Source organism: Scyliorhinus torazame, chromosome 4, assembly GCF_047496885.1.
Source record: "Scyliorhinus torazame isolate Kashiwa2021f chromosome 4, sScyTor2.1, whole genome shotgun sequence".
NCBI classification, from domain to species: Eukaryota; Metazoa; Chordata; class Chondrichthyes; order Carcharhiniformes; family Scyliorhinidae; genus Scyliorhinus; species Scyliorhinus torazame.
The window spans coordinates 234,706,154-234,732,373 of record NC_092710.1 but is presented as its reverse complement, the minus strand read 5'-3'; the positions used below and the strand labels follow the sequence as shown (position 1 = coordinate 234,732,373).

The window sequence follows — 26,220 nt, the reverse complement described above, 5'->3', positions numbered from 1 at the left end:
TGCCCATACACCTGTGGCACTATTTCGAAGAAGAGGAGGGACGTTATTCCTGGCCAATATTTTCCGTTAGGTTAGGTTGATCTTAGATTAGGATAACTGGTCGGCACAACATCGTGGGCCGAAGGGCCTGAACTCTGCTGTACTGTTCTATCACTGGAAGGGATTATCTGGACACCATCAAATTGTTGTTGTGGGGGTTTGCTGTCCACAAATTGGCTGCTATGTCTCTGATATTGTAATAATGACTACACTTGAGAATACCTCACTGGCTGTAAAGCACATTGGATCATCTGGTTATCTTGAAAAGCACTGTATAAATGCAAGCCTTTTTTTCTTTTGGTCAGTCTTAGGACAAGGGCTGATGCTTTGAATAAGTATTAGATGTTTTCATTATGTAGAAGGAGATCATGTTCTATGTCATTCAAGCAATGCTGACTGTGCACAATACTTATTTCATTGAATTTTAATGCCTTTTGGAATGGATTGCAGCCTTCTCCAAATTACTGCATCTGGGAATGAAATAAACTGTCAGCACGAGAACACTTTAATTAATTTGTAAAGTGAAACAATGGGATGTTTTTGACTTAGTGTAATATATGTTTTCCACTGTGAGATTTTATTTTACATGTAAGCAACCACATTAATTTACTTTGATACCCGTTAGATGTATATTTTGAACATATTTGTTTCTGTGCTGAGTCAGTTGATTCAGTGAGAAACAGTGGGGATATTGAAATACTGGACAAGTATGGAAAAATGTTAAGCAGGTTTCCCACTCTGCTACAATTCAGCGACATCTGTGACTGCATTTGTTTGGACATTGGTGAGTGCAGGCATCCCCTCCATTGTCAAATGGGCTATCAAGCCTGCCTAGATGTGAAGAATAATCAGGTATCAGTGCATAGCTCATGTCTTTAGAACCATGTCTTACTCAAAGTTCAGACCTAAGAAGGAGAAGTTTATGTTTTAAAGTTTCACTTAATTGGAAAGGGACCCGTTAGCAAGTATAGAATAATTGAATTGTGGATAATCAATTCTAAAAAAACATCAACAGGAATGGTGCTGAATGCTGTCCCTGCTTTGCGCTGTAGCTGCCAGACATTTGGTGGAAACCACTATTTTATGCGCATAAATGAGAATGCTGCCACACTTGCCAGTACTAGCAGCAGAGCAACTCCGCAGATGTTCCTGATTGATAGATAACCTTACGTGGCCCTTGTGAAGCTTTTACATCAGCGATATCTCTTCAAATATGAGTAGACATTACTTGGAAAAAGACTAGGCTTTTATTCCAGCTCTTCATATGTTACTAGTTTAACTTTGGCATTTTTGGCTATTCCTTGTTGATCTTTATTGCTGTACTTAACACCAATTTTCAGGTACCTGGTAGTGCAACCACATTTTTCATCATAATTTGACTTTGTCATGAGAGTCTTTTATGTATTCCTAAGATTTTGACTTCACCTTTGTTTTTCTATAAGAATACCAGTAATCCTATGAATTGCAAGCATTATGAGAAACGGGTAAACGGGACGACACATTTAATAAAGGAAACAAAAGAGAAAAGAGTTATAACATTTTGAAATTCTCATCCTCTCCCCTGCCCCTCTCCACAGATCAAAACTCCATCAACAAAAATTGTTCTTCCTGCCACGAAGTTTCTCAATTTACGCAAGAGATCATTGACTTGCAAAAGGAGTTTGAACAGATTCAACAGCTATTTTTGGCACAAGAGCCCATTCTGGATACGGCTGTCCAAAATCACCTCACGCTTTCATCTGACAACAGAAGAATTAACAAGGAGGTTACCCATTATTCAACATCTATTGAACAGATAAACCAAACAGTGGATAGTGTTTTGGTGCAATTAAATGGCTTGCAAGTACTTGTAAAAGAAGTTGATGAGCTTGTGAGGAGCTTGACCCAGGACCAGTACAAGATCAGGATTGGTGTACAACACATTAACTTCACCACCAACCAGAATACTCTGTGGCTTGAAGAAATTCAAAGAAAAGCTGACGACGAAACCTTGATCTTACAGAAGATAGTGACAGACTGGCCGAACTCCACCAAAGTATTTGGGGTTTTAAGGGACTCAGTAAGCAAGATGAATGACGTGGTGAAAGGTATTCAGAGTACTCTGACCACTGCGCTCCAGAGGGTCTCTCAGAATGCTGAGGTCATGCATGACTTAAGCTTGCAACTACTTGTGGTGCACGAGCAGTTTGAAAATATATCCTCCTTGCTTGATGACCATGAAGAAAATATCCAGGACTTCCTTTATCATGCAAAATATTATGAAAATAGGACGGCCGAAAGATTCGAAACCATCATGGGGCGAATGATTTCTCATGAAACCGAAATCAACACCATACTGGCCAACATCAATGCCACAAATAGCCACGTGCACAGTATGATAAAATATATCAGTGATGTGAGGACATCTTGTTCGAGTGGGCTTGGAGCACATTCAGAAGAACTTTACCATCTCAACAATTCTCTGACCATTATTCAGAGCACCACTGATATGTTAAGGCAGCAGTACAATCTCTTAAGTGCAACGCTAAATGGAGAAATAAGCAAACTTGCTATTGTAATGGAAGAAATGAAAATTGTTGATGCACAACATGGAGAGGCAATAAAAAACGTCACAATTGTAAGAGGTGAGCAACGTTTATTTTTTTTTGTTTGAAAACTTCAAAATAATGTATTGTGATTGCTGGGCGATATTTTGTAATCACTGTAGCTGGTGGTGCCATTGTAGAATGGGTAATTAGGACCAGGAAATAGAGTAGCTATTACACTCATTAGACATCTGTTCACTTCTGCAATGATTTTTTAAAGTATATTTATTGGACTTTTGGCATTTTATATCAACAGTGGAAGAACAAGGCAAGGGCAAAATCAAAGCATGCATCAGGACATTGCAACACCATCGGTAGTTTTAATTATCATTTATAGAGTGTACAATCTGTTAAGACAAAAAGGAAGCCTAAAAAAGATATAAAAGAAAAAAAAATACATAATGAAAGACAGCTGAGCACCAGCTGGGTCAGACGGGCCCAAGGTAATCCCACTAGTTTGTGTGGGATTGATAGCTGGCTGTGTTCCCCTGAGAGGGGTCTTTTTGTATGGTTATGGGGGCACCCTGTCTGAGAGTCCCCAGTAGTCAGCCATTGCCACTGTGCCACCTTGCCCCCCCCCCCCCCCCTCGAACTGGTTGTCTCCTGATGCTGAACCGTGCTGGAGCGGGGGAGGTGGGGAGAGGATGTGTCCGCTAACTGTGATTGCTTTCGCTGATTGCCCTTTGCATCTTTCAGTTCTCTCCCTCTATTTGCCCTGCGCTTCCCTCGGTGTGTTTCCCCCCTCCTCCTGTCCACCACTTCACCCCCATCTGCCTGCTTTACCGCCACACCCACTTTCCTCACTTTGTTTTGTGGTCTGTTCTGGCGCCGGCCCCCCTTAACATGTTGGTTGCTGGCTGCAATCAGGTTTTGGGACATGTCGGTGAACAGCCTCCATGTACTGTGGGAGCCTTCCTCTGCTGGCTTATTTTATTTTCTCCAGTTGAGAAATTCTGCCAGGTCGGACAGCCAGTCTGCAGCTTAGGATGGTGCTGCCGATCAGGGAGCAAAGGCTAGGGTGTCCACTCCTCTCCCCATGAAGAGCTCTGGCTTTTCTGGTACCCCAAAGACTGCAACTAACGGGCAAGGCTCCACCGCCACCCCCATAAACCTGGACATGGCCTCAAAGAAGAACGTCTGGTATCCGACAAGTCTGGGGCAAGACTAGAACATGTGGGTGTGGTTGGTTAGGTATCCCTGGCACCGTTCACACTTCTGCTCCACCTCCAGGGGGAGTTAGCTCATTCTTGTCTTGGTTAGGTGAGCCCAGTGCAACTGCGTTAGGCCTCGCCAGTGCACGCGGAGGTTAAGTTTACCCTGTGCTGTTCTTCGCTCCAGGGCCCTCCCCCTATCTCCCTGTCTAGTTCTTCCTCCCATTTCACCCTAATCTCATCCAGAGGTGAGCATATCTCCTCCAGTAGTCATCCATACATGTCCACACAATTCCTGTCTCTAGTTCACCTATGGTCAGTCGTCTGCCTCGTAGTGAGTGTCATGGTTTCTGGAGAAATGTTTTTGTCTCCTTGCGGAGGAAGTTTTTGATTTGGTTGTTTCTTAGCTCGTTCCCTTTCGGGAGCTGGAGCTTGTCCATCAGTTCCCCCAGGGTCGCTCCTCTGTCTTCTATGTACATGTCTCCAACCATCAGTGTCCCTTCGTCCTGTCTCCACCTTTCGAAGGGGGCATCCATTGTCACGGGGTGGACTTGTGTTTTTTGCAGATAAGGGCCATAGTGGACAGCTTGGTCAGATCAAAGTGATGTCGCAGTTGGTTCCACCTTCTCAGTGTGGCTACTACTAATGGGCTATTTTGAGTGTCTTGTCTGGGGAGTGTTGCCATGGCCAGTCCTCGGAGGGACGTGCCTGTGCAGGAACTCTCCTCCACTTTGACCATCTGTTCCCGGTTCCTTGACCCATCCCCGTATCGTTTCTGTGGTAGCCAGCCATTGGTTGAATTGGAGGTTCGGGAGGATAAGGCCTCACATGTTCCTCCTCTGTAGGACCTTCTTCCTAATCGTTGGGGTTCCCCCCCCCCCCCTCCCCCTCCCACCCCCACCCCTGGTGTGCATACACACACAAACAAACGCCATGATTAGTTTATCAACTTTGTGAAAAAGACCTTGGGGATGAAGATCGGGATGGATCTGAATAGGAAAAGGAACCTGGGCAGCACGTTCATCTTGATCATCTGCACTCTCCCTGCAAGGGAGAGTGGGAGTGAGCCCTACCTCAGTAGGTCCCTTTAAACCTCTTCCACCAGACTCGTATCCAATATTTGATTTGATTTGATTTATTGTCGCATGTACTGAAGTATAGTGAAAAGTGTTTTTCTGCGGCCGAGGGTACGTACACAGTACGTACGTAGTAGACAAAAGAATAATCAACAGAGAACATTGACAAATGGTACATCGACAAACAATGATTGGTTACAGTGCGGAACAAGGGGCCAAACAAAGCAAATACATGAGCAAGAGCAGCATAGCGTGTCGTGAATAGTGCTCTTGCACTAGGGTCTGGTTTAGCACAGCGGGCTAAACAGCTGGCTTGTAATGCAGAACAAGGCCAGCAGTGCGGGTTCAATTCCCGTACCGGCCTCCCCGAACAGGCGCGGGAATGTGGCGACTAGGGGCTTTACACAGTAACTTCATTGAAGCCTACTTGTGACAATAAGCGATTATTATTATTATACAGGGAACAGATCAGTCCGAACGGAAGTCATTGAGGAGCCTTGTAGCTGTGGAGAAGAAGCTGTTCCTATATCTGGATATGTGGGTCTTCAGACTTCTGCACCTTCTGCCTGATGGAAGGGCCGTGAAGAAGGCAATGCCTGGGTGGGAGGGGTCTCTGATAATGCTGTCTGCCTTCCTGAGGCAGCGGGAGGTGTATAGAGAATCAATGTGGGGGTGGCAAGCTTGTGTGATGCATTGGGCTGAGTTCACCACACTCTGCAGTTTCTTGCAATCTTGGACTGAGCAGTTTCCATACCAAGCTGTGATGCAGCCAGATAGGATGCTCTCTATTGCACATCTGTAGAAGTTTGTGAGAGTCGATGCAGACATCCAAATTTATTTTGCTTCCGTTGGAAGTAGAGACGTTGTTGGGCTTTCTTGGCTGTTGCATCAATGTGAGTGGACCAGGACAGACTGTTGTGATGGTAACTCCCAGGAACTTAAAGCTGTCAACCATCTCCACTTCGGATCCATTGATACAGGTGGGAGTGTGTGTCATGCTGCGCTTCCTGAAGTCAATGATCAGTTCCTTTGTCTTTCCAACATTTATGATGTGGAGATGCCGGCGTTGGACTGGGGTGAGCACAGTAAGAAGTCTTACAACACCAGGTTAAAGTCTAACATTTAGAGAGAAGTTGTTTTCGGTAGCAATAGCGGGCTATTTGGATACCAGGTATCGGAATTTGGTCTAGACTGGCAACCTCCCCAACTCATCTCTTTTTCACACACACACACACACACACACACACCCCCCCCACTCCACCCCGCGGGTTCACAGGGACGATTTCTCTCTTGCTCAGGTTAGATTTGTAACCGCAGAAGGCTTTGAACACCCTTGGGAGTTCCATCATTCCTCCCATGCTGGCTAGGGGATTCGAGACTTAGAGGAGCAGGTCATCTGTATAGAATGAGACTCTATGCTCTCTGTCTCCCCTTTGAATTCGTCTCCACACCTTCGCTGCTCTAAGAATGATCGCCAGTGGCTCAATTTCCAGGGCAAACAGTAGCGGGGATAACGGGCATCTCTGCCTCATACCTCTGTGCAGCCCGAAGTATCATGAGCTGGTGGTGTTTGCCCGGACGCTCGCCATGGGGGCGCTGTACACTAGTTTCACCTATGAGGTGAACTCTGGCCCAAACCCAACCGCCATCTGATTTTTCCAATCTATATGTAGATTAAAATCCCCCATGATTATCGCAGTACCTTTCTGACAAGTTCCCATTATCTTTTCTTTTATATGCTGTCCTACCATGTAGTTACAATTAGGGGGTTATACACCACTCCCACAAGTGGGGGTTCTTGCCTTTATAATTTCTCATCTCAACCCAAATTTCTTCTATATCCTGGATTCCGGAATTTAGGTCATCCCTCTCTAATGTGCTCATACCATCATAAATTAACAGAACCATCCCTCCTCCTGTCCTTAACTTACTGCCCTTCTTAAATGTCACATACCCTTTAATATTCAGGTCCCAATATATGTCATCCTGTAGCCATTTCTCTGTAATAGCTATCAGAACGTACTTATAAATTTCCATTTGCAGGTATCGTGGGATGAGGTGGGGTGGGAGGGATTAGCATTGGAAATTACCTGGTGTTGCAGTTGAGGGAATCAAGTGGGAATATTTTTCAAAATCTCTCATAGATACATAGATACACGGAAGATAGGAGCAGGAGGAGGCCTTTTGGCCCTTCGAGCCTGCTCCACCATTCATCACGATCATGGCCGATCATCCAACTCAATAGCCTAATCCTGCTTTCTCCCCATAGCCTTTGATCCCATTCTCCCCAAGTGCTATATCCAGCCGCCTCTTGAATATATTCAAAGTTTTAGCATCAACTACTTCCTGTGGTAATGAATTCCACAGGCTCACCACTCTTTGTATGAAGAAGTGTCTCCTTATGTCTGTCCGAAATGGTTTACCCTTTCCCTGGTTCTGGACATGCATATCATTGGTCCTTCTCAACTGACACACACCTGTATCCCAAAAGGCAGCTGAAAACAATTATGTGCTGCAATTCCTTAATCGGTTTAAGTGGTCCTCTTACTTCATGACCAAAAGTTTGTTCAAAAGGACTAAATTTGGTTGACTGATGAGGTGCATCCCTAATTCCAAACAGTACGAATGGAATTCCTTTATGCCAATCCTCTGGATAATCTTGACAATAGGCCCTCAACATTGTCTTTAACATCTGATGCCACCATTCTAACGCTCCCTGCGATTCTGGATGGTACGCAGTTGATTTAAATTGTTTCACTCCTAAGCTATCCGTAACCTCCTTGAATAACTTTGAGGTAAAATTTGATCCTTGATCTGATTGTATTTCCGTGGGTAGTCCATATCTAGTAAAAGATTTAAGTAACTCCTCCACAATCTTTTTAGCTGTGATATCGTGTACTGGAATGGCCTCTGGAAACCTAGTAGACGCATCCATTATAGTCAAAAGGTATTGAATCCCAATTTTTGTTTTAAGAAGCGGTCCTACACAATCGATTAGGACCCTTGTAAAAGGTTCCTCAAATTCTGGAATGGGTATTAAGGGTGCTGGTTTTATCACTGCTTGAGGTTTCCCTATCACTTGACATGTGTGACATGATCGACAAAATTTAACTACTTCTTTATGTAGTCCAGGCCAATTAAAATGTTTTCGTATTTTAGCTTGAGCTTTCCTTACTCCCAAATGACCTCCCACTGGTACCTCATGTGCAACTCGCAACGCCTCCTTTCTATACCCTACTGACAGTACCACTTGATGAACTTCTGTCCACTTTTCATCTGCCTGCATATGTAAAGACCTCCATTTTCTCATTACGACATCATTTTTAAGGTAATAAAATTCTGGTACACACTCCGATTCCTCTTCCATGTATGCTTTCTGATACATCCGTTTTATTTCTATATCTTCCTTTGTAACTCTACCAACTTTCCTGAACTACAAATATCAGCCTCATCCTCCATCAGTCCTTGTTCTTTTCCAACCATCTGATCAAAAATATGTTCTGATAATTGAACTTCAACTTTATCTTCACTCTTTGATTTCTCCTCTTGTCTTAACCAATGACTTTGCGACCTTGTTACTACACAAAGGAAAAATCATAGGGTACTCATCCTTCAACAATTCAGTTGTTTGATTTTCCATTGGCTTATCAACCACTGTAGGCATCACTCCCACCTACAATCCTGCTATATCATTATCCAAGATAAACTATTTTCCTGGACAAGATAGTTTCTCTATTATTCATACTACCACTTCACCACTCTTCATTGGACTCTCCAACCTCATCTTATATAACTACTCTTCACACCCTGAATTCCGCATATTACCACCTTTTCTGGCAATATTCCTCCCAAACTACATAATTCCTCATCTCTTACCATCAAACATTGACTAGCTCCCATATCTCTTAAACTTCTGACTTCTTTACCGACAAATGAATAAACTTTACCCACACAAGTAAATTCTTTAAAGCGATCTGGCACTTTCGTATCAATCATCTCTTGATTAGGCTGTACACTCTTTTGCACCTCCTTCACTTCAATTGGGCTTTCCTTTACCACGTTAACAAACCCCACTGGCTTATCCTGTTTTACCACATCCGCCTTCCCAGTGCTTTTCTTCAACCCCCAACACTAACTTTATGGCCTAGTTTATTCCAGTAAAAAGATCTGAAACTTTTCATTTATTTTCCAGCCTCCTGGATTTCTTTTTTAATCTGAGGTACACTATAGTTATGATCTCCCATCAGATCCCCTTTATCTTTACCATTTGAGTATTTCTCTTTTCCCCAATTTCTATTTCTCACAGGCTGAAACTGACATATGAAACCAAACTTTGATTTCTGAACTAATTCATAATATCTGCCATTTCTGCTGCTAATCTCGCAGTTGTAACCCTCTGCACTTCCACGTTCTCACTACATCAGGAATTGAATTTTTAAACTCCTCCAAAATTAGCATTTCTAGCAGCATGGTGGCGCAGAGGTTAGCACTGCTGCCTCACAGCGCCGAGGTCCCAGGTTCGATCCCAGCTCTGAGCCACTGTCCATGTGGAGTTTGCACATTCTCCCCGTGTTTGTGTGCAACCCAAAGATGTGCAGGGTAGGTGGATTGGCCATGCTAAATTGCCCCTTAATTGGGGAAAAAATTTCATTGGGTACTCTTTATAAAAAAAAAAAAAAAAAAAAATTTTTAAATTATCATTTCTCTAAGAGCTTGATACGTTTGGTCTATTTTCAAAGCCCTTATCCACCTATCAAAATTACTCTGTTTGATCCTTTCAAACTCTATGTATGTTTGACCAGGTTCTTTCCTAAAATTTCTAAACCTTCGTCTGTAGGCTTCAGGCACTAGTTCATATGCACCTTACATGGAATTTTTCACCTCCTCATATGTCCCAGATACCTCCTCCGGTAGTGATGCAAACACTTCACTAGCTCTACCTACCAACTTTGTTTGAACCAGTAATATCCACAAGTCCTGTGGCCATTTCATTTGTTTAGCCACCTTCTCAAATGAAATGACAAAGGCTTCTAGATCCTTCTCACCAAACCTTGGCAATGCTTAGACTTAATTAACTAGATCCACACCAAGCCTTTGACTATGACACTCTTTCTCTTTCTCACTATCCTCATCACTATCCTCAGACTGTACAATTCTCTTAACATTCACCAATTGTAACTGACGTTCACGTTTCATGGCCAGTTCGTGAAGTTCAAAGTATCTCTCTTTTTCCTCTCTTTTTCTTTTTCCTTGATCTGTACCTCCCTTTCTCTCGCATTTTGTTCTACGAGGGCTATTCTTTTTCCCTCATTTCGAATTCAAGCTGCTTGAATTCTTTTTCATGTTCAAGCTGCTTGACCTGTAATTGAATTCTTGCAATTTCCAATGATTCTGACTGTGTCTCAGCCAATTTTAAATGCTCAACTGCCGCCGCAATTACCTTTTCTTTTCGTATTTTGTCAGGCAATGTTAACTGCAATGTTTTTGATAAATCTAAAAGCCTTTTGGAAGTCTCCGTTTGTAAGCTACTGTGCGTGACCTTCTCCACCCCCAAAACCTTCTGAGCATCTGAAAGAGCCATTGGGCACAACACACTCCCTATTTAAACTTGAATACAACACCTGAAAAGCAAACACAAATATGCTCACCCCTCACTGTCTTTAAGTTCATTAAGCCAACCCAATCATGAAAGATAGACTTTTATCCCGGACAAACCCCCAATTTTATTGTGGGCCAGGGTTTAAAAACTCCAAATTATATTACGGAGTTCAACTGACCTATAACTTTTTGTTCAATTTGGCTAGGATGAGCACAAGAGCCTTCACTTGAGGTGTGATTCAACAGTCTTCCTGGACACTTTAATCAAAATAAGCTTTATTCTAAGAACTGAGTTAACATTTATAGAAACACACAGCAAGAATTTTTATCAATTACAAACATAAAGATATCTCACAGCTACAGTAATCTATGTATAACACTTAATGAATTCCCCCTTAACTGTTCCAATTCAAAAACAAAATCCCAAAAACCCATTTCAAGGGCGTGGCCCAACACTCTGCATTCTCATTTGAATAAGACTGGCTTTTCCCGCTATTCTGACCCCGTTTCACCAGCAGGTTTAAATCCTTCCAGAAAGTAATCAATATCTAAAGCCACCACCAAGGAGATTTTTACTGGAACAGATATTGGAAATGAAAATAGAGAGCGACAGACCAAAATACTTCTGTTCTCTGTCTGAGTCCACAGCAGTCAAATGTGAAACCAAAACCAAAAACATCTCACAGAGCCACAGCCCAGTTCCATCCACACAATGACATCACTGAAGCCATGTGATCAGAAAAAAACTTTCTTAAAGGCACATTCCCTTGACACCGACCAGAAACGGATTTCCAAGCCCAGGTTCTCCAGAAATGCAGAGCGCAGTGTCCCTTGGAGAACTCCATCGTGGTGCTGTAATGTCAGGGAAAGCTGCCATATGGTAAGTTTAAATATCCAGTGTAAATGTTAGTGGATGGGTGAGTGGCTAAATAATAGGTTGGGTGGGTGAAGTAAGTGGGTACGATGCCAGATGGGTGAGGTGGTAGGTGGGTAATGCGGCATTGCATAGGGTGGAAAGTGGATTGGGTGACAGGTGGGTAGTATGGCGGTTGGGTAGAGTGGATCGAGGGAAAGTCGGTCAGATGAGTTAACCCAGTTGGTTGGGGGAGTAGCCGGGCATTGGGGGGGTAGTCAGGTCTGGTCAGGAGGTAGTCAGGTCTGGTCAGAAGGCAGTTGGTTGGACGGGGGTAGTTGGGTGGAATTGGTTTGGGTGGGAGTCGCAGTGGTCAGGTGGGCTGGTTCGGGGGGTCAGAGAGTTCATTGCTAGCCAGGGAAGGTCAAGGGGAGTCTGGGGGTCAGTGTGAGTGATGCTCGATCAATAACTCCAGAAGCGAGATTGGAGACAATTGAAGGCGTTATTACACTAGATGTTTCCCCCAGCAGCGCAGGTACAGAAGGCAGCTGCTGGGGAGACATGGGCTCTTATACTCCGCCTTACTGGGCGGAACCAGCAGGCAGGCTTAACCAATGAAAACAGTACCTCCTACACCAATGGTCTTACAGCATTACAGGGTACCGTAATACCACTAATACTGACTACCACATTCACCCCTTGTTAAAACAAGAGTCCGGCGGGGGTGGTGGCCTCGTATTACACAGTGGTAGAGGTTAAGGTTATGGAGGTACCCAGTATACATCAGTACAGTGGTTTTACCTCGTTACATCGCAACTATTTACAAAGTTGTATTTACAGTTCAGAATGAAGCAATTAGTCAATCGGGGGCCCTGGTCATCCTCTGCGATCGTCGTAGCTTCGGTGGTGATGCTCGCGCTGGCTCGGGCATCTGTGGCTCAGGGAGCGTGGCTTCGACTTCTTCGGCAGCTTCATCACCCCTAGACGGGACCGGTGGGAGGACCGATCCACCTGGGATGGGGGTGGCTGTGGGGTGCGCCGGTGGGAGGGAGGGTGGGATTGGTGGTGGGGGTGTGTGTGGGGATCCAGCGGGCGCCAGGTCCCAAAGGGAGACCGCATCCTGTCGGCTGTCTGGGTACGCAACGTAGGCGTACTGAGGGTTAGCGTGGAGGAGATGGACCCTCTCGACCAATGGGTCCGACTTGTGCGCCAGCACGTGTTTACGGGGCAGGACGGGTCCAGGAGCTGCCAGCCAGGTTGGGAGCGAGGCCCCAGAGGAGGACTTCCTAGGGAAGACAAGGAGACGTTCGTGAGGTGTTTGGTTGGTCATGGTACACAGCAGTGACTGGCTGGAGTGGAGGGCATCCGGGAGGACCTCCTGCCAGCGGGAGACTGGGGGATTCCTGGACCGTAGGGCCAGTAGGACGGTATTCCAGGCCATTCCGTTCTCCCTCTCTACCTGTCCGCTTCCCCGGGGGTTGTAACTGGTCGTCCTGCTCGAGGCAATGCCCTTGCTGAGCAGGAATTGACGCAGTTTGTCGCTCACAAAGGAGGACCCCCTATCGCTGTGCGGGGAAACCGAACAGCGTAAAGATACTGTGGAGGGCTTTTATGACGGTGGCTGCGGTCATGTCGGGGCAGGGAATGGCGAATGGGAGTACTCGTCAATCACGTTCAGGAAGTACATGTTGCGGTCGTGGAGGGGAGAGGCCCTTTGAAGTCTATATTGAGGCGTTCAAAGGGACGGGAAGCCTTTATTAGGTGCGCTTTCTCTGGCCGGTAGAAGTGCGGCTTGCACCCCGCGCTGATTTGGCAGTTCCTGGTGGCTGTCCTGGCCTCCTCAATGGAGTAGGGCAGGTTGCGGGTTTCAATGAAATGGAATAAACGAGTGACCCCCGGGTGGCAGAGGTCCTCGTGGAGGGCTTGGAGGCAGTCCACGTGTGCGCAGGCACATGTGCCGCGGGATAAAGCATCAGGAGGCTCGTTTAGCTTCCCGGGACAATATAAGATCTCATAGTTGTAGGTGGAGAGTTCGATCCTCCACCGTAAGATCTTGTCATTCTTTATCTTGCCCCGGTGTGCATTTTCGAACGTGAAGGCCAATGACCGTTGGTCAGTGAGGAGAGTGAATCTCCTGCCGGCCAGGTAATGCCTCCAATGCCGCACAGCTCCTACCATGGCCTGGGCCTCCTTTTCAACTGAGGAATGGAGGATTTCTGAAGCGTGGAGGGTGCGTGAGAAGAAGGCCACGGATCTGCCCGCTTGGTTGAGGGTGGCCGCCAGAGCTACGTCGGATGCATCGCTCTCGACTTGGAAGGGGAGGGACTCGTCGATGGCGTGCATCGTGGCGTTTGCGATGTCCGCTTTGATGCGGCTGAAGGCCTGGCGGGCCTCTGTCAATAGGGGAAAAACCGTGGATTGGATTAGCGGGCGGGCCTTGTCCGCATAGTTGGGGACCCACTGGGCATAATAAGAGAAAAATCCCAGGCAGTGTTCAGGGCCTTGGAGCAATGAGGGAGGGGGAACTCCACGAGAGGGCGCATGCGTTCAGGGTCTGGGCCTATAACTCCATCATGCACTATGTAGCCGAGGATGGCTAGACGGTTGGTGCTGAACACGCATTTATCCTTGTTATATGTGAGTTACGGATTTTTGCGGTATGGAGGAATTTTCGGTGGTTGGTGCCGTGGTCCTGCTGGTCGTGGCCGCAGATAGTGTGGCAGCGCAGAGGTGGAGAAGGACGTTGAGCCGGTAATTTTTAAACTCCCTTCCCTGGATCGTGAGGTTCGCTATGCAGAACCCCTTGATCTCCACTGAATGAGACCCGGAGGCCAGGGAGATATTTTGGTTAACTGGGTGAACGGGGAGAGAACAGCGTCTTACCGTGTTGGGGTGTATGAAGCTCTCCGTGCTCCCAAAGACGATCAGACAGGATGTTTCATGCCCATTGATGAGCACGGTCATCGTTGCAGTCGAGAGTGTTCGGGGCCGAGACTGGTCCAGGGTCACCAAGGCTAGTCATGGCAGAAGTTTGATGTTCTCCTCGGGTGGTGTGTGGTCATTCGAGTCGGGGTCCTGAGAGTCCAGCCAAGATGACGGTGCCCACTGGTCGCACATGGCTGGGGGTGCACAAGATGGCGGCGCCCATCCATCACACGTGGTGTCCGAGAGACAAGATGACGGCGCCTGGAGGCCACACATGGCCCTGAAGGAGGAAGATGGCGGCGCCCGCTGGCCGCCTGTGGCCCGTGGAGAGGGTTGTGGTGGCGGTCCCCGATTCGCCTCCGGAGACCGCAGCGACCGCCCGGGCTTGGCATACCGCCACGAAGTGGCCCTTTTTGCCACATCCTTTGCAGAGGGATGAGCGGGCCGGACAGCGCTGTCGGGGTTGCTTGGCTTGCCCGCAAAAATAGCAGCGGGGCCACCCGGGGTTGCCTGGCAGTCTCGCAGCACAAGCTTGTGGGGGGATGGGGGAATGCATCGGAGTCGGTTGCGGGGGGCGGGGGGGGGGTTCCACACTGCCCAAGTGGCTGCCGCGCGGTCGGGGACGTAAGCACGGGCGTTTCGGGAGGCCACATCCAGGGAGCTAGCAAAGGCTCGTGCCTCCTTGAGGCCTAGTGTCTCTTTCTCCAGCAATTGCTGGCGGATTTGGGAGGACAGCATACCTGCAACAAATGCGTCCCGGATCAAAAGTTCTGTGTGGTCGCTGGCCGAAACTTGCGGGCAGTTACAGTCCTTCCCCAATACCAGGAGCGCACGATAGAACTCCTCCAGCGATTCCCCAGGGATTTGTCGCCTCGTCGCTAGTAGATGTTGGGCGTAGACCTGGTTTACAGGGCGAATATAGTGTCCTTTCAGCAGATTCATTGCGGCCTCGAAATCGTCCGCGTCCTCGATGAGAGTGTAGACCTCTGGGCTCACCCTCGAGTGCAGAACTTGCATTTTGTGGTCCTCCGTGGGTGTAATTGTGGCCGTCCTGAGATATCCATTGAAACACGCCAGCCAGTGCTTGAAGATTGCCGCTGAGTTTGCCGCGTGGGGGCTGAGTTGCAGACACTCTTGCTTGATTCGGAGCTCCATTTTTAAAAATCTAGTGTAATAAATTGATGCTCGATCAATAACTCCAGAAGCGTGATTGGAGACAATTGAAGGCTTTATTACACTAGATGTTTCCCCCAGCAGCGCAGGTACAGAAGGCAGCTGCTGGGGAGACACGGGCTCTTATACTCCGCCTTACTGGGCGGAACCAGCAGGCAGGCTTAACCAATGAAAACAGTGCCTCCTACACCAATGGTCTTACAGCATTACAGGGTACCGTAATACCTATAATACCGACTACAACAGTGAGTGATTAGTGTTCAGTTTGTAGTTACCCAGGATCTTTCTGTCTAATATTTCCTGGGTAACTATCCAACAAAACTGTCCAAAATCACATTTGTGGAGGGTCCAGGAATTGTACATTGGAAGTTGAAACTTTCAGGGCAATTACCACAGAGGCCTGCTCATCCGTATATCTGCAGAGTTCTGACAGGTATTTTGGTGTCTCTGACGATCCAGGGACCATAAGATCTGGACCCAAATTGCAGGATTGATGCGGTACACCATGGATGATGGGCCCGTGAAATTAAAAGAGTTTGGACTGTATTTTTCACTGGAAATAACAAAGAAGATAACACTCACTATAGTTAAAATGTAAATCGGACTGCAATTCCAGCGACTACGCAGACAAAGTTAAACATAGCGGGCAGTAAGTTTCTGTCCAAGATGTTCTTCAAAAGGTACGTGATAATGACATATTGCCAAGAGGTGTGGCATGAAAATATAAGGACAGCGTGAAATTGTTGTACTTGACCTGTTGCATACAAATTAAATTCATCAGAATATGTTGTGGTTTTCCCATTCCAATCTAAGTACCCTTTTAATGGTGAGATATGTCTTAATTATTATGATCCAACCTCTCTAGCCATGACAATTGGCTTTTGCAAACATGGAGTCACATTCCTTCAGATTTGAATTATTGTTGGAGATTTTTAACAAATAGAAATATAATTTTTCTGTCTCTTACCTCACTCTTAATCCCATCTTCCTTTCTCTCTGCTTTGCTTCCGGCACCTGACATGTCACTCATTTCACTATTGTTACTCCCTTGTTCAGTCTCTGATTGGTTAAGGAGACATACAGTGGTTTGCCCTGTACATAAAGATTCCAGAGGCGGGATTCTCCATCTGCTGATGCCAGAATCGGGAAACACAATTGGGCGGAGAATCGGTTTTCACACCAAAATCGTGGCGGGCTCCGGTTTCACGCCAAATCACAATTCTCCGTCGCCTCGACAGCTACGTCGATGCATTCCAGAACGCAAGTACAGTAAAAGGCATTGACATGTCATTAGCAGGCCTGACCCGGTATTCTCAGGGCTTCCATGATGCTCTGTCTCTACTGGCGTGATTTCCCGACGGTGAGGTTCACTTAATGCTTTTAAACATCCTGAAACAGGCGCCGTGGCTGCTGAGGGAGAGCGAGAGGGCACGGAAAGTGTCCAACATCGTCATAGTTTGCTGACAGTCATGCCGTTGTCCGGGGGCTTCTGCCAGGCTCCTGGGGAGTAGCGGACTTTGGCCAGGAGGTGGGCTGTGGGGTTGGGGTGGACAGGCATGGAGAACCATTGCCACAACCTGCAAGACAGCCATGCAGCTGCACACACCACTGCCAGCCCACTGTGAACATAAGGACACAGGTTGTATGCGTGACACCCCCCTCAGGCAGCCCCCTAGGTGCCCTCTGGCTCCAGCTGACCCATCAGCAAGATGGGCGTGCTCCAGCGCAACCAGTGCCATCTTGTTGGCTGGGATTAGTGTGTGTGGGGATTGTGTATGCGTGGCTACAGCTTGGCAGCCTCCCGAGTGTCAATCACGAGCCTGGCGAATCCCTCACTGTTTCTCCTTGGAATCGATTGTGTTCCATGTGGCGGCGGTGCTAACCCCTCCATGGTTGCTGAATCGGTCCAGGTGCGGTGCCAGTTTCCCTGTCGTGGAAGTCCACGACTCCTGCCCCAGCATCAACACAGTCTCAGGAACAGAGAATCTTTTAGATATTGTGCTATTTAGGTAGATGACAAATGGGAACTTCCAGTGTACAGGCGCACACAAAATACATTAAAAGTGCAAGAATAACTGTTGAACTGTAAAATTTACTTATTGCTGAACTGGTGATAATACATTGGTGCCACCCTGTGTGCTTCTGTCCACTTGACCTTCTGTGCTCAGTACAGCCAAAACCAGCTGAAATGACCAAAACAAATCAAGAGGCTTTGAATTTTACACAAAATTGAGGTTTTCTTTTTCTGACTATTATGGTCAGTAGTTAGGTTTGTGTTTAATACTAATCCTTAACTCATCACATTTCCCAAGTCTAGCTGAGCAATCGATTATATGGAGTAGATGGTAATTTTACAAGACCAGGTATCCATCAGGGTGTTACTATTATGGACATATTCAGTCATAAGCAATACAGCAGCATAATGTAATATTGTATTCATTGTAGTACTGTACACTCTTACATTAGCCTAAATGTAACCCAATCTGTATAAAGCTACAGCAACAATGGATATATGCAAGGAGTCATCGTCATCAAAATGATTAACCTTTCTGATATAATTTACCAAAATCAATTCATGATTGTCATTTTATTTTAACCATAGGTTTGCCAGGTCTGCCAGGACCAAAAGGAAACAAAGGGGAGGCAGGGGTAAAAGGAATTATTGGACCTGCTGGACTAAAAGGTGACACAGGTGAACCAGGATCTGTGGGTAAACCCGGCGCACAAGGTTTGAATGGACCACCTGGTGTTCGTGGAGAAAAAGGTTCAAAAGGTCCAGTTGGGGGACCAGGTCCTAAAGGGAATAAAGGTAATGTAGGGAGGTCTGGTTTCCGAGGCGAAAATGGCTCTAAGGGAGATCGAGGATCCCAAGGACCACAAGGAAATCCAGGACCACTAGGGCCGAAAGGACAATCGGGGATCAAAGGGGATCCTGGAATTCCAGGCCCAGGGGGACCTAAGGGACAAAGGGGGAAATCAGGGCCCCCAGGATCTCGAGGGCCACCAGGTCCATCAATGGAATCACTTTAATTCTCTTTTCAGCTGTTTAAGGCTTCCTGTATGTTTATGATATAATTATTCATCATAAAGAATCAGCTATATTTTGATTTTAATCAGAAGTGATTTGTGTTTGACGTTCTGAGGGAATCATGGAACTGATTCATTGAAACTGAAATAACAGAGATCATTTTCACGTGATTCCCTGGTCACGTGATCAGTTCCCACCAAGTTTAAATAATCATTGATGAAAAGTGGCACACAAAATGACTACCAGTAAAGGGCTAATCATTTCTTCATTTTGACCTAGATCAGGATCGCATCCAAATGTCTTGCCATCCCAATGTTCAGTTTTAACTGTCGTGTTCTAATTGTTCAAAATGAGATATAACATGAAGAAAAGTGATGTAAGTGAGCTACCTGAGATGTATGAGATCTGTCCAGCTCCACTCCACCATGAGTCACTGCCTTTAGAAGGAGAGGTCGTAAAACGGTTGCAACAAGAACTACTTTCAATTTTGACACCCAGCACGCAGAGGGTATCAGAAAGACACAACCTGATGTTGGGTTCTGTGTGATTTTTCAGGCATTTCATAAAACAGGCAACCGAGAAAAGGTACTATAAAAATGAGGGGCATAATGCCTGTTTCAGTCTCTTCCACTGCTGCCTTCAGTATTTTGGGGGCCGCTCCACTCGGGATTCTGAAGTGGTCATTGGTTAACTGTCACTGAAAGACCAGCTTTAAAGAAAAAGAAAAATGATTTAATACTTTGACAGCAGGAGGAACATGAATACTCCCCAACTCCACTATATTCTGATTGACTGCATATGTACTGTGGGTCACTGTGGAGAGGAAAGCTGCGTAGCCTTCGTTTCTTCAAATTGATGAATTCCCTGTGGAGACACACACAGTGCTGGCAGTTCATCCAAATTAATATGGTTGAGACCTAATTTTGGGCTGGACTCTGGCTTCCCAGTTCAAGGACGTGTTGCAACCACATTGCTAACTCGAGAAATTATTACCGGTGCATGGATTCATATCCTAATATTTTTGTAAATGTGACTATTTTATCAGGATCACATCATTTAATGATCATTATTCACTGGTTTATTCGACTGACCATAGTGCAACATTTTAAACTTTCAGGTGAAGCCATGAATAACTTCTTGCCAAAGGCCCATCACAATTTAAACATTTAGGGCGAGATTCTCCGACCCCCCCGCCGGGTCGGAGAATCGCCGGGGGCTGGTGTGAATCCCGCCCCCGCCGGTTGCCGAATTCTCCGGCACCGGAGATTCGGCGGGGGCGGGAATCGCGCCACGCCGGTTGGCGGGCCCCCCCCCCCCCCAGCGATTCACCGGCCCGGATGGGCCGAGGTCCCGCTGCTGGAAACCTGTCCCGCCGGCGTGGATTAAACCACCTCTCTTACCTGCGGGACAAGGCGGCGCGGGCGGGCTCCGGGTTCCTGGGGGGAGGGCGCAGGCCGATCTGGCCCCGGGGGGTGCCCCCACGGTGGCCTGGCCCGCGATCGGGGCCCACCGATTCGCGGGCGGGCCTGTGCCGTGGGGGCACTCTTTTCCTTCCGCCTTCGCCATGGTCTATACCATGGCGGAGGCGGAAGAGACCCCCTCCACTGCGCATGCGCGGGGATGCCGTGAGCGGCCGCTAACGCTCCCACGCATGCGCTGCCCGGCAATGTCATTTCCGCGCCAGCTGGCGGGGCGGAAATCAGTCCGGCGCGGGCCTAGCCCCTCAAGGTTAGGGCTCGGCCCCCCAAGATGCGGAGGATTACGCACCTTTGGGGCGGAGCGATGCCGGACTGATTTGCGCCGTTTTTGGCGCCGGTCGGCGGACATCACACTGATTACAGAGAATTTCGCCCTTGGTTTTTTTAGAATCACTTTTCCACTCTTTTTGACGCTTTTTTCACCACCTCACTCACAAAGTGTTTGCAAATTTCTTAAAATGAGCTTTTCTACACTTTGAGTGAATAGGTTGCTCTGAAGTTTCTTCTGAAAAAGAAATCCAACTATTAATTCTAGAAAGCCTTGTGAATATCTGCCAGTCAAGCCTATGAAACCTGTTGGTGTTCTTAACAGCTTTGATATCTGTGCTGCTGAGTGGGTCTGTCTATACTAAAATGACTCTGGCTGGGCAGGACTCACCAGGTATGCAAGGTGCTATTTTCTCAGTGGATGCACTCCATTTAGAATTCCTAAATGAATATTCCAAAGGGTCAACAAACGTCCTTCATTAGTAGTTGCTTGAATCTGGAGAAGACATCCTGGTGCCTTGATCACAAAGGTGAAAACCCCAGGCAACATCCCTGCAGCAAACATTGGTGCATACATGAGAACATCACAGAGCTTCTTCTGCTGTAGTACTGTACCTAAGCCAAAGCCAAAGAAACAGAGCAAACAAAGGTGCAACAGCAACAATTGGGGCAGCCACTCCCTTGTCTGAACCTCTGATAGAACATAGAACATACAGTGCAGAAGGAGGCCATTTGGCCCATCGAGTCTGCACCGACCCACTTAAACCCTCACTTCCATCCTCTCCCCGTAACCCAATAACCCCTCCTAACCTTTTTGGATATTAAGGGTAATTTATCATGGCCAAGCCACCTAACCTCCACATCTTTGGACAGTGGGAGGAAACCGGAGCACCCGGAGGAAACCCACACAGACACGGGGAGAAGGTGCAGACTCCGCACAGACAGCGACCGAGCGGGGAATCGAACCTGGGACCCTGGCGCTGTGAAACCACAGTGCTAGCCACTTGTGCTACTGTGCTGCCCTTGCACAGGTTGGAGTCCAGGACCCCACTGTATTTGAACCCTGTGACAAGAAAGCTGTGAGAAGTAAAACTTTTTTTTACAGCAGAATATCAAGTGATTTATTTAAATTTAATACATTTCTACTGAGAAATTAAACGTTTTCTGCTGTGACCCTCTGTGTTCCTGCAATGAATACTGTGGACTCAGTGTTAGAGGAAAATGAGGTCAAAATTTCACAGGATTTTGATTTTAGTAACAGAAATTTATGCAGGCGTCTAAAAATTCAAAGCCCAGTCCCACGCACCTCCCCTTGGTCCGCAACCTCCCAAATCCCACCTCAACAATCCAGGAAACAAAATGTACATCAAGGATAAATATGATATCATCTTGTGCATAGCAACAATAAAGGCCTTTTCTAAAATTGACATTATACCTGTTTATTAAATGAACCCATAGGAAAACTGGTTTTCCATTACAATTTAAATTTAAAAGATATGATGCACCCAAAATAGATATAAACATTTATTTTCATATTTGCTGAAATTTTCAGATATTAAAGCAGAAACATGAGAAAATGATACTTAATAATAAAAGGGTGTGATTCATAAAGTCTGCTGGGAAACATCTCGCTATCCAACCGGAATTTGCCATTTCTTTGGGCCTCTGGGAGTTTCTTCTTGCCGAGACTGTACTTAGAATGATGAAGTTCGCCAGCAGGAAAGGCTCCTCGCAGATCAGGGCGCCATTTTATCCGGCAACCATGATCTTCTCCCTCTCCCTTTCAGGCCGCCATCTGTCTCTTCCCCCCCCCCCCCCCCCCAACTTTGGGGAGGACCCCGAGAACCCCCCTTACCCTGGCAGTGCCACCCATGCACCCTGGCAGTGCTAATGTGTCCATGTGCTAGGGGGACTGCCAGGATGCCACCCTGCCCAGTCCTTGACCACTCAGAGGTCTCCAATGGCCTGGGGGACCCTCCCACTCAGATGTCGTTATGTCTGCCCCATGTTTTTATGGACAGCGCCCTGCTGAGGTTTCCCAGTCACAGCCGGTGAGTCCCGGACATCGGGGGAATCTGACATCCGGGTATTTAAATGAGCAATTATGCTCTTTCAAATATTCCGATTTGGATCTCACCCAGCGAGATACTCCCCGAGGCCAAAAAAAATTTAGGGTACCTAATTAATTTTTTCCAATTAAGGGGCAATTTAGCGTGGCCATTCCACCTACCCTGCACATCTTTGGGTTGTAGGGGCTAAACCCAAGCAAACACGGGGAGAATGTGCAAACTCCACATGGACAGTGACACAGAGCCGGGATCGAACCTGGGACCTCGGCGCCGTGAGGCAGCAGGGCTAACCACTGCACCACTGTCCACTGTGCTGCCCCTAGCGAGATTCTTCTTGACGCTGCAGCTGCTGAGAAACGCCCTACTAAACCGTCCGTTCAGTGGACTTTAACCACAGTACGCTAAACTGTGCCCAATGTCAAAGTTAATCTTCACACTCATAACATTTCAGGGGCTGGTACTGATTTATTTCAGAATTATTAAGGATTAAAGAATAGCTGAAAAGTTATTCATACTTTGCATGCATGCATTAAATTGTAATTTTGCTTTTGAAAAAGACAAAGGAAATGGCGTGGATTTTTAACCTTGAGGTGAACAGCAGCAGTTAGGAAAATCCCCAGCTCAGCCCGTCCTCCTCAGTGACTGCAAGGATGGGCTTTACATGTGGGGTTGGAAGTGGATGCGGGTTCAAGTCGGGTCAGTGACCAGGGAAAAAGGCAGTCGGAGGCAGTAACATGTGTTGATGGGTGCTGAGGCAGGCTGTTTAAAAGATGTTGTCTTGTTCCTGTGGGCCGTTATCCGAGTTAAATTAAAAACAGAAAGGCCATCTGGCCCTCACCCCTCCCTACACACTTCACCTATGTCTCATCCATGCCACCTCAGGCCCCCCCCAATGCTAAGTTTTGCTTCTCATGCACCCCTAATGGCTCCTCGTGCTCCCTACGCCAAGCTATGCCTCTCCATCCACCCACTAATTCCCCCAAGCCACCAATGCCAAATTATAACGCTCCATGGCCCCTCATGCCCCCTATGCTAATTTATGCCACTCCACCCACCCCATGGCCCTTCATTTCCCCTATGTCAAGCGATGCCACACTACCCACCCACTCATGTCCCTTCATGACCTTTATGCCAAGCTACGGGACCTACATGCCTTTGACACACTTTAGGCTATATAGAACCAATGAACCTCATAGTGGCAATAGGATGTGTAAGAAAAACTTTTAAAATAACAATAATTCATACATAACTTTCCACTATGTTAACAGAAAAAGAAAAACCTTTTACTTTTCTCTGAGACTCCTGTGTTTCAGCAGACTAACGGATTTCTGGAGTCCCAAAAAAGTCTCATTATGTATTCTTGGCTAAGAGCCCAGACACACATTAGCACCCTAAAACATCTGACGCCCAGGGTGGCACAGTGGTTAGCACGGCTGGCTCATAGCGCCAGGGACCCAGCTTCGATTCCTGCATTAGGTGACTGTCTTGTGGAGTTTGCATGTTCTTCCCGTGTCTGCGTGGGTTTCCTCCGGGTGCTCTGCTTTCTTCCCAAAGTCCAAAGATGTGCAGGTTAGGTGGATTTGCCATGGTACATTATCCCTTAGTGTCCAGGAATGTGTAGATTAGGTTATAGGGATAGGGTGGGGGAGTGGATCTGGGTACAGTGCTCTTTCAGAGTGTTGGTGCAGACCAGATGGGCTGAATGGCCTCCTTCTGCACATTGGGGATTCTATGAAAACATTGCTTGATTCACAGTTCTGGCTCTCTGAACTCTGTCAATTTTAAAATGTTTATTTACATTAGGTTAAGAGTTTTCAAGGGCTTTTAGTTTCAGTTATTGAAAGTTTAAAGGGCCTAGATGATTGACACTTTCATCGCCCTGCAGTTAAAGGACTTTCCTTAACAGTTGGATGTTATGACTGAGTGACATTTTAAAGCATTTTGTATTGTCATTAATGGGTTAATTGGTACTACACAGTGCACAGTGGTTCAATGAACCTGGAAGTATCACAGAATTGCATGCAGGGTCCATAGGGATTGATTGGGGGGGCATAACCTGGCATGAGGGCATGAAGATCCATAGGGGTAGGTGAGGGTTAAACCTTGGTACAGCAGAATGAGGGGCCATAGGGTTTGTTTGGTGGGTGTGCCATGGCATGGGGGCCTTTTGAACTTATCTCTTAAAAGGCCCCCTAATGCAGACTATGGTACAGGACACTTCTGCGGTGCTGTGTACCACTGCTCATTGAAAAGCTGGCCTGACTCTATAAAACTTGCTGAGGGTTAGGATATGCCTACTCCTACAATGGAGCCAGCCGGGTTTGGAGTGCAGGGTGTAAGCTTTTGACAGGAACCAGCCGCATCCTTAAGAGACTTTCCCAAAAATTGGTAGCACTGGAAATGGGGTCGGAAATCCTCAAATGAGGCCCTGTCCACAATTTCTAGAGGGTTCCGAAGGCCATCCTGACTTGATGAAAATCCAGCCTTGCTGCAATGCTATATTTGTTGCAAGTATGCAATAGTTTGAGAATAATATTTTAATTAATTTCTGCCCAGTTTAGAGTTGCAACTGTAAATACAGAGAAATAGTCATGTTTCACCACAAATATACTTTTTATGTCAAATGTAATATGCATTATTGTTTACTAGTAATGTCAGTTACTTGTTTGCGTTAAATATTCTTAACATATTGTATTCTAAAATCAAATGAACTCTACCAAACACATTTTATACAGCACTTATACTCAGTACTTTTTACTCCTTTCAGTAAAATCTATAATACAATAAAAATAATTGTAAGGTTTAAACTATTTAATAAGTGCACCTCACAATCTGCCACATTTTCAAAAAGAGTATTGTTCCATTCTAAATGGGGGAAATGAACTGATTTCCGAAATGTTTTGTTACTTTTGTTAAAACTGCAGCTGGTTTGCATGCTATTATAAATGTCATCCAATCTATGTAAGCCTTGTAACTTTTATTTTAGTCAGACATCTAAGGTCCTGGCTTAATAAATATGGTACACAATTCTATATTATTGTCCAGTATTTCATCAAACTAGAGGATAATAAATCAGAGGAAATCTGTCCCCGGTGCTAGGTAATTGCAAATAGGCACAATACAGTCATACTAAGTCCAAAAGAAATTTTCAAACATTTCTGGTTAATTTTAAAGGAAATTAAGAACCACAGTCTTGGACTGCTTTGCTAACCTGAGTAAAACTATTGTGAGAAATAGATGATGTAATGTCAGGAAAAAGCACCACTTGACAATTTCTCTGAATTTAGTGTGAACTGAAATTATTTAATTCTATTTCTTGCCACTCTTTTAAAATCCTCATTTTTCTTCTGACCCACCGCAGCCCACCCCAGCTTCACACAGAAACACCGGGCGCGATTCTCTGAAATGGAGACAGAGTGTACGCGCCATCGTGAACGTCGTCGAGGTTCACGACGGCGCAAAATGGCCCCTATCCCGACCGATTCAGGGCCCGAAAATGGGCTAGGAGAGGTGGCGCGTCATTTACGCGCGGCAGGCCTTGGCGCCGCGAAAAGGTGGCGCCGCATACATGACGCGTCTGCTGCCGCATAACTGGCGTCACCCGCGCATGCGTGGTTGGAGTCCGCCCCGCAAGAAGATGTCAGATGGATCTTGCGGGGCTGCGGAAGAAAGGAGGTCCTCCTTCAGAGAGGACGTCCCGACGATCGGTGGGCACCGATCGTGGGCCAGACCCCATTTGAGGCCTCCCCCGGTGCAGGATCTCCCCTCGCCCCCCCTCCCACCTGTAGGCCGCCCCCCCCCCAGCGTTCCCGCGCTGTTCCCGCCGGCAGCAACCAGGTGTGGACGGCGCCGGGGGGAACCCGCCGTTTTGGGCAGGCCGCTCGGCACATCCGGCACTGAGAATCGCGGGGGTACCAGTGAATCACCATTTTGTCTGTCTCGGGCGATTCACTGGACCGCGCCGCTCAAAACGCGATT

The 26,220-nt window shown here is 46.7% G+C and overlaps 1 protein-coding gene across 12 annotated transcripts in view; it reads left to right on the top strand.

Moving 5' to 3' along the window:
• The window catches only part of scara3 (scavenger receptor class A, member 3), an 80,130-nt gene extending 54,856 nt beyond the window's left edge, over positions 1 to 25,274 (top strand). For all 12 annotated transcript variants that reach the window (XM_072499479.1, XM_072499486.1, XM_072499478.1 and 9 more), the window contains 2 exons: positions 1,617 to 2,663; positions 18,003 to 25,274. In XM_072499479.1, the coding sequence (XP_072355580.1) occupies positions 1,617 to 2,663; positions 18,003 to 18,430 (1,475 nt within the window). In that variant the 3' untranslated portion in view covers positions 18,431 to 25,274. The remainder of the gene's footprint in view (positions 1 to 1,616; positions 2,664 to 18,002) is intronic.
• The last annotated feature ends 946 nt before the right edge of the window (positions 25,275 to 26,220 follow it).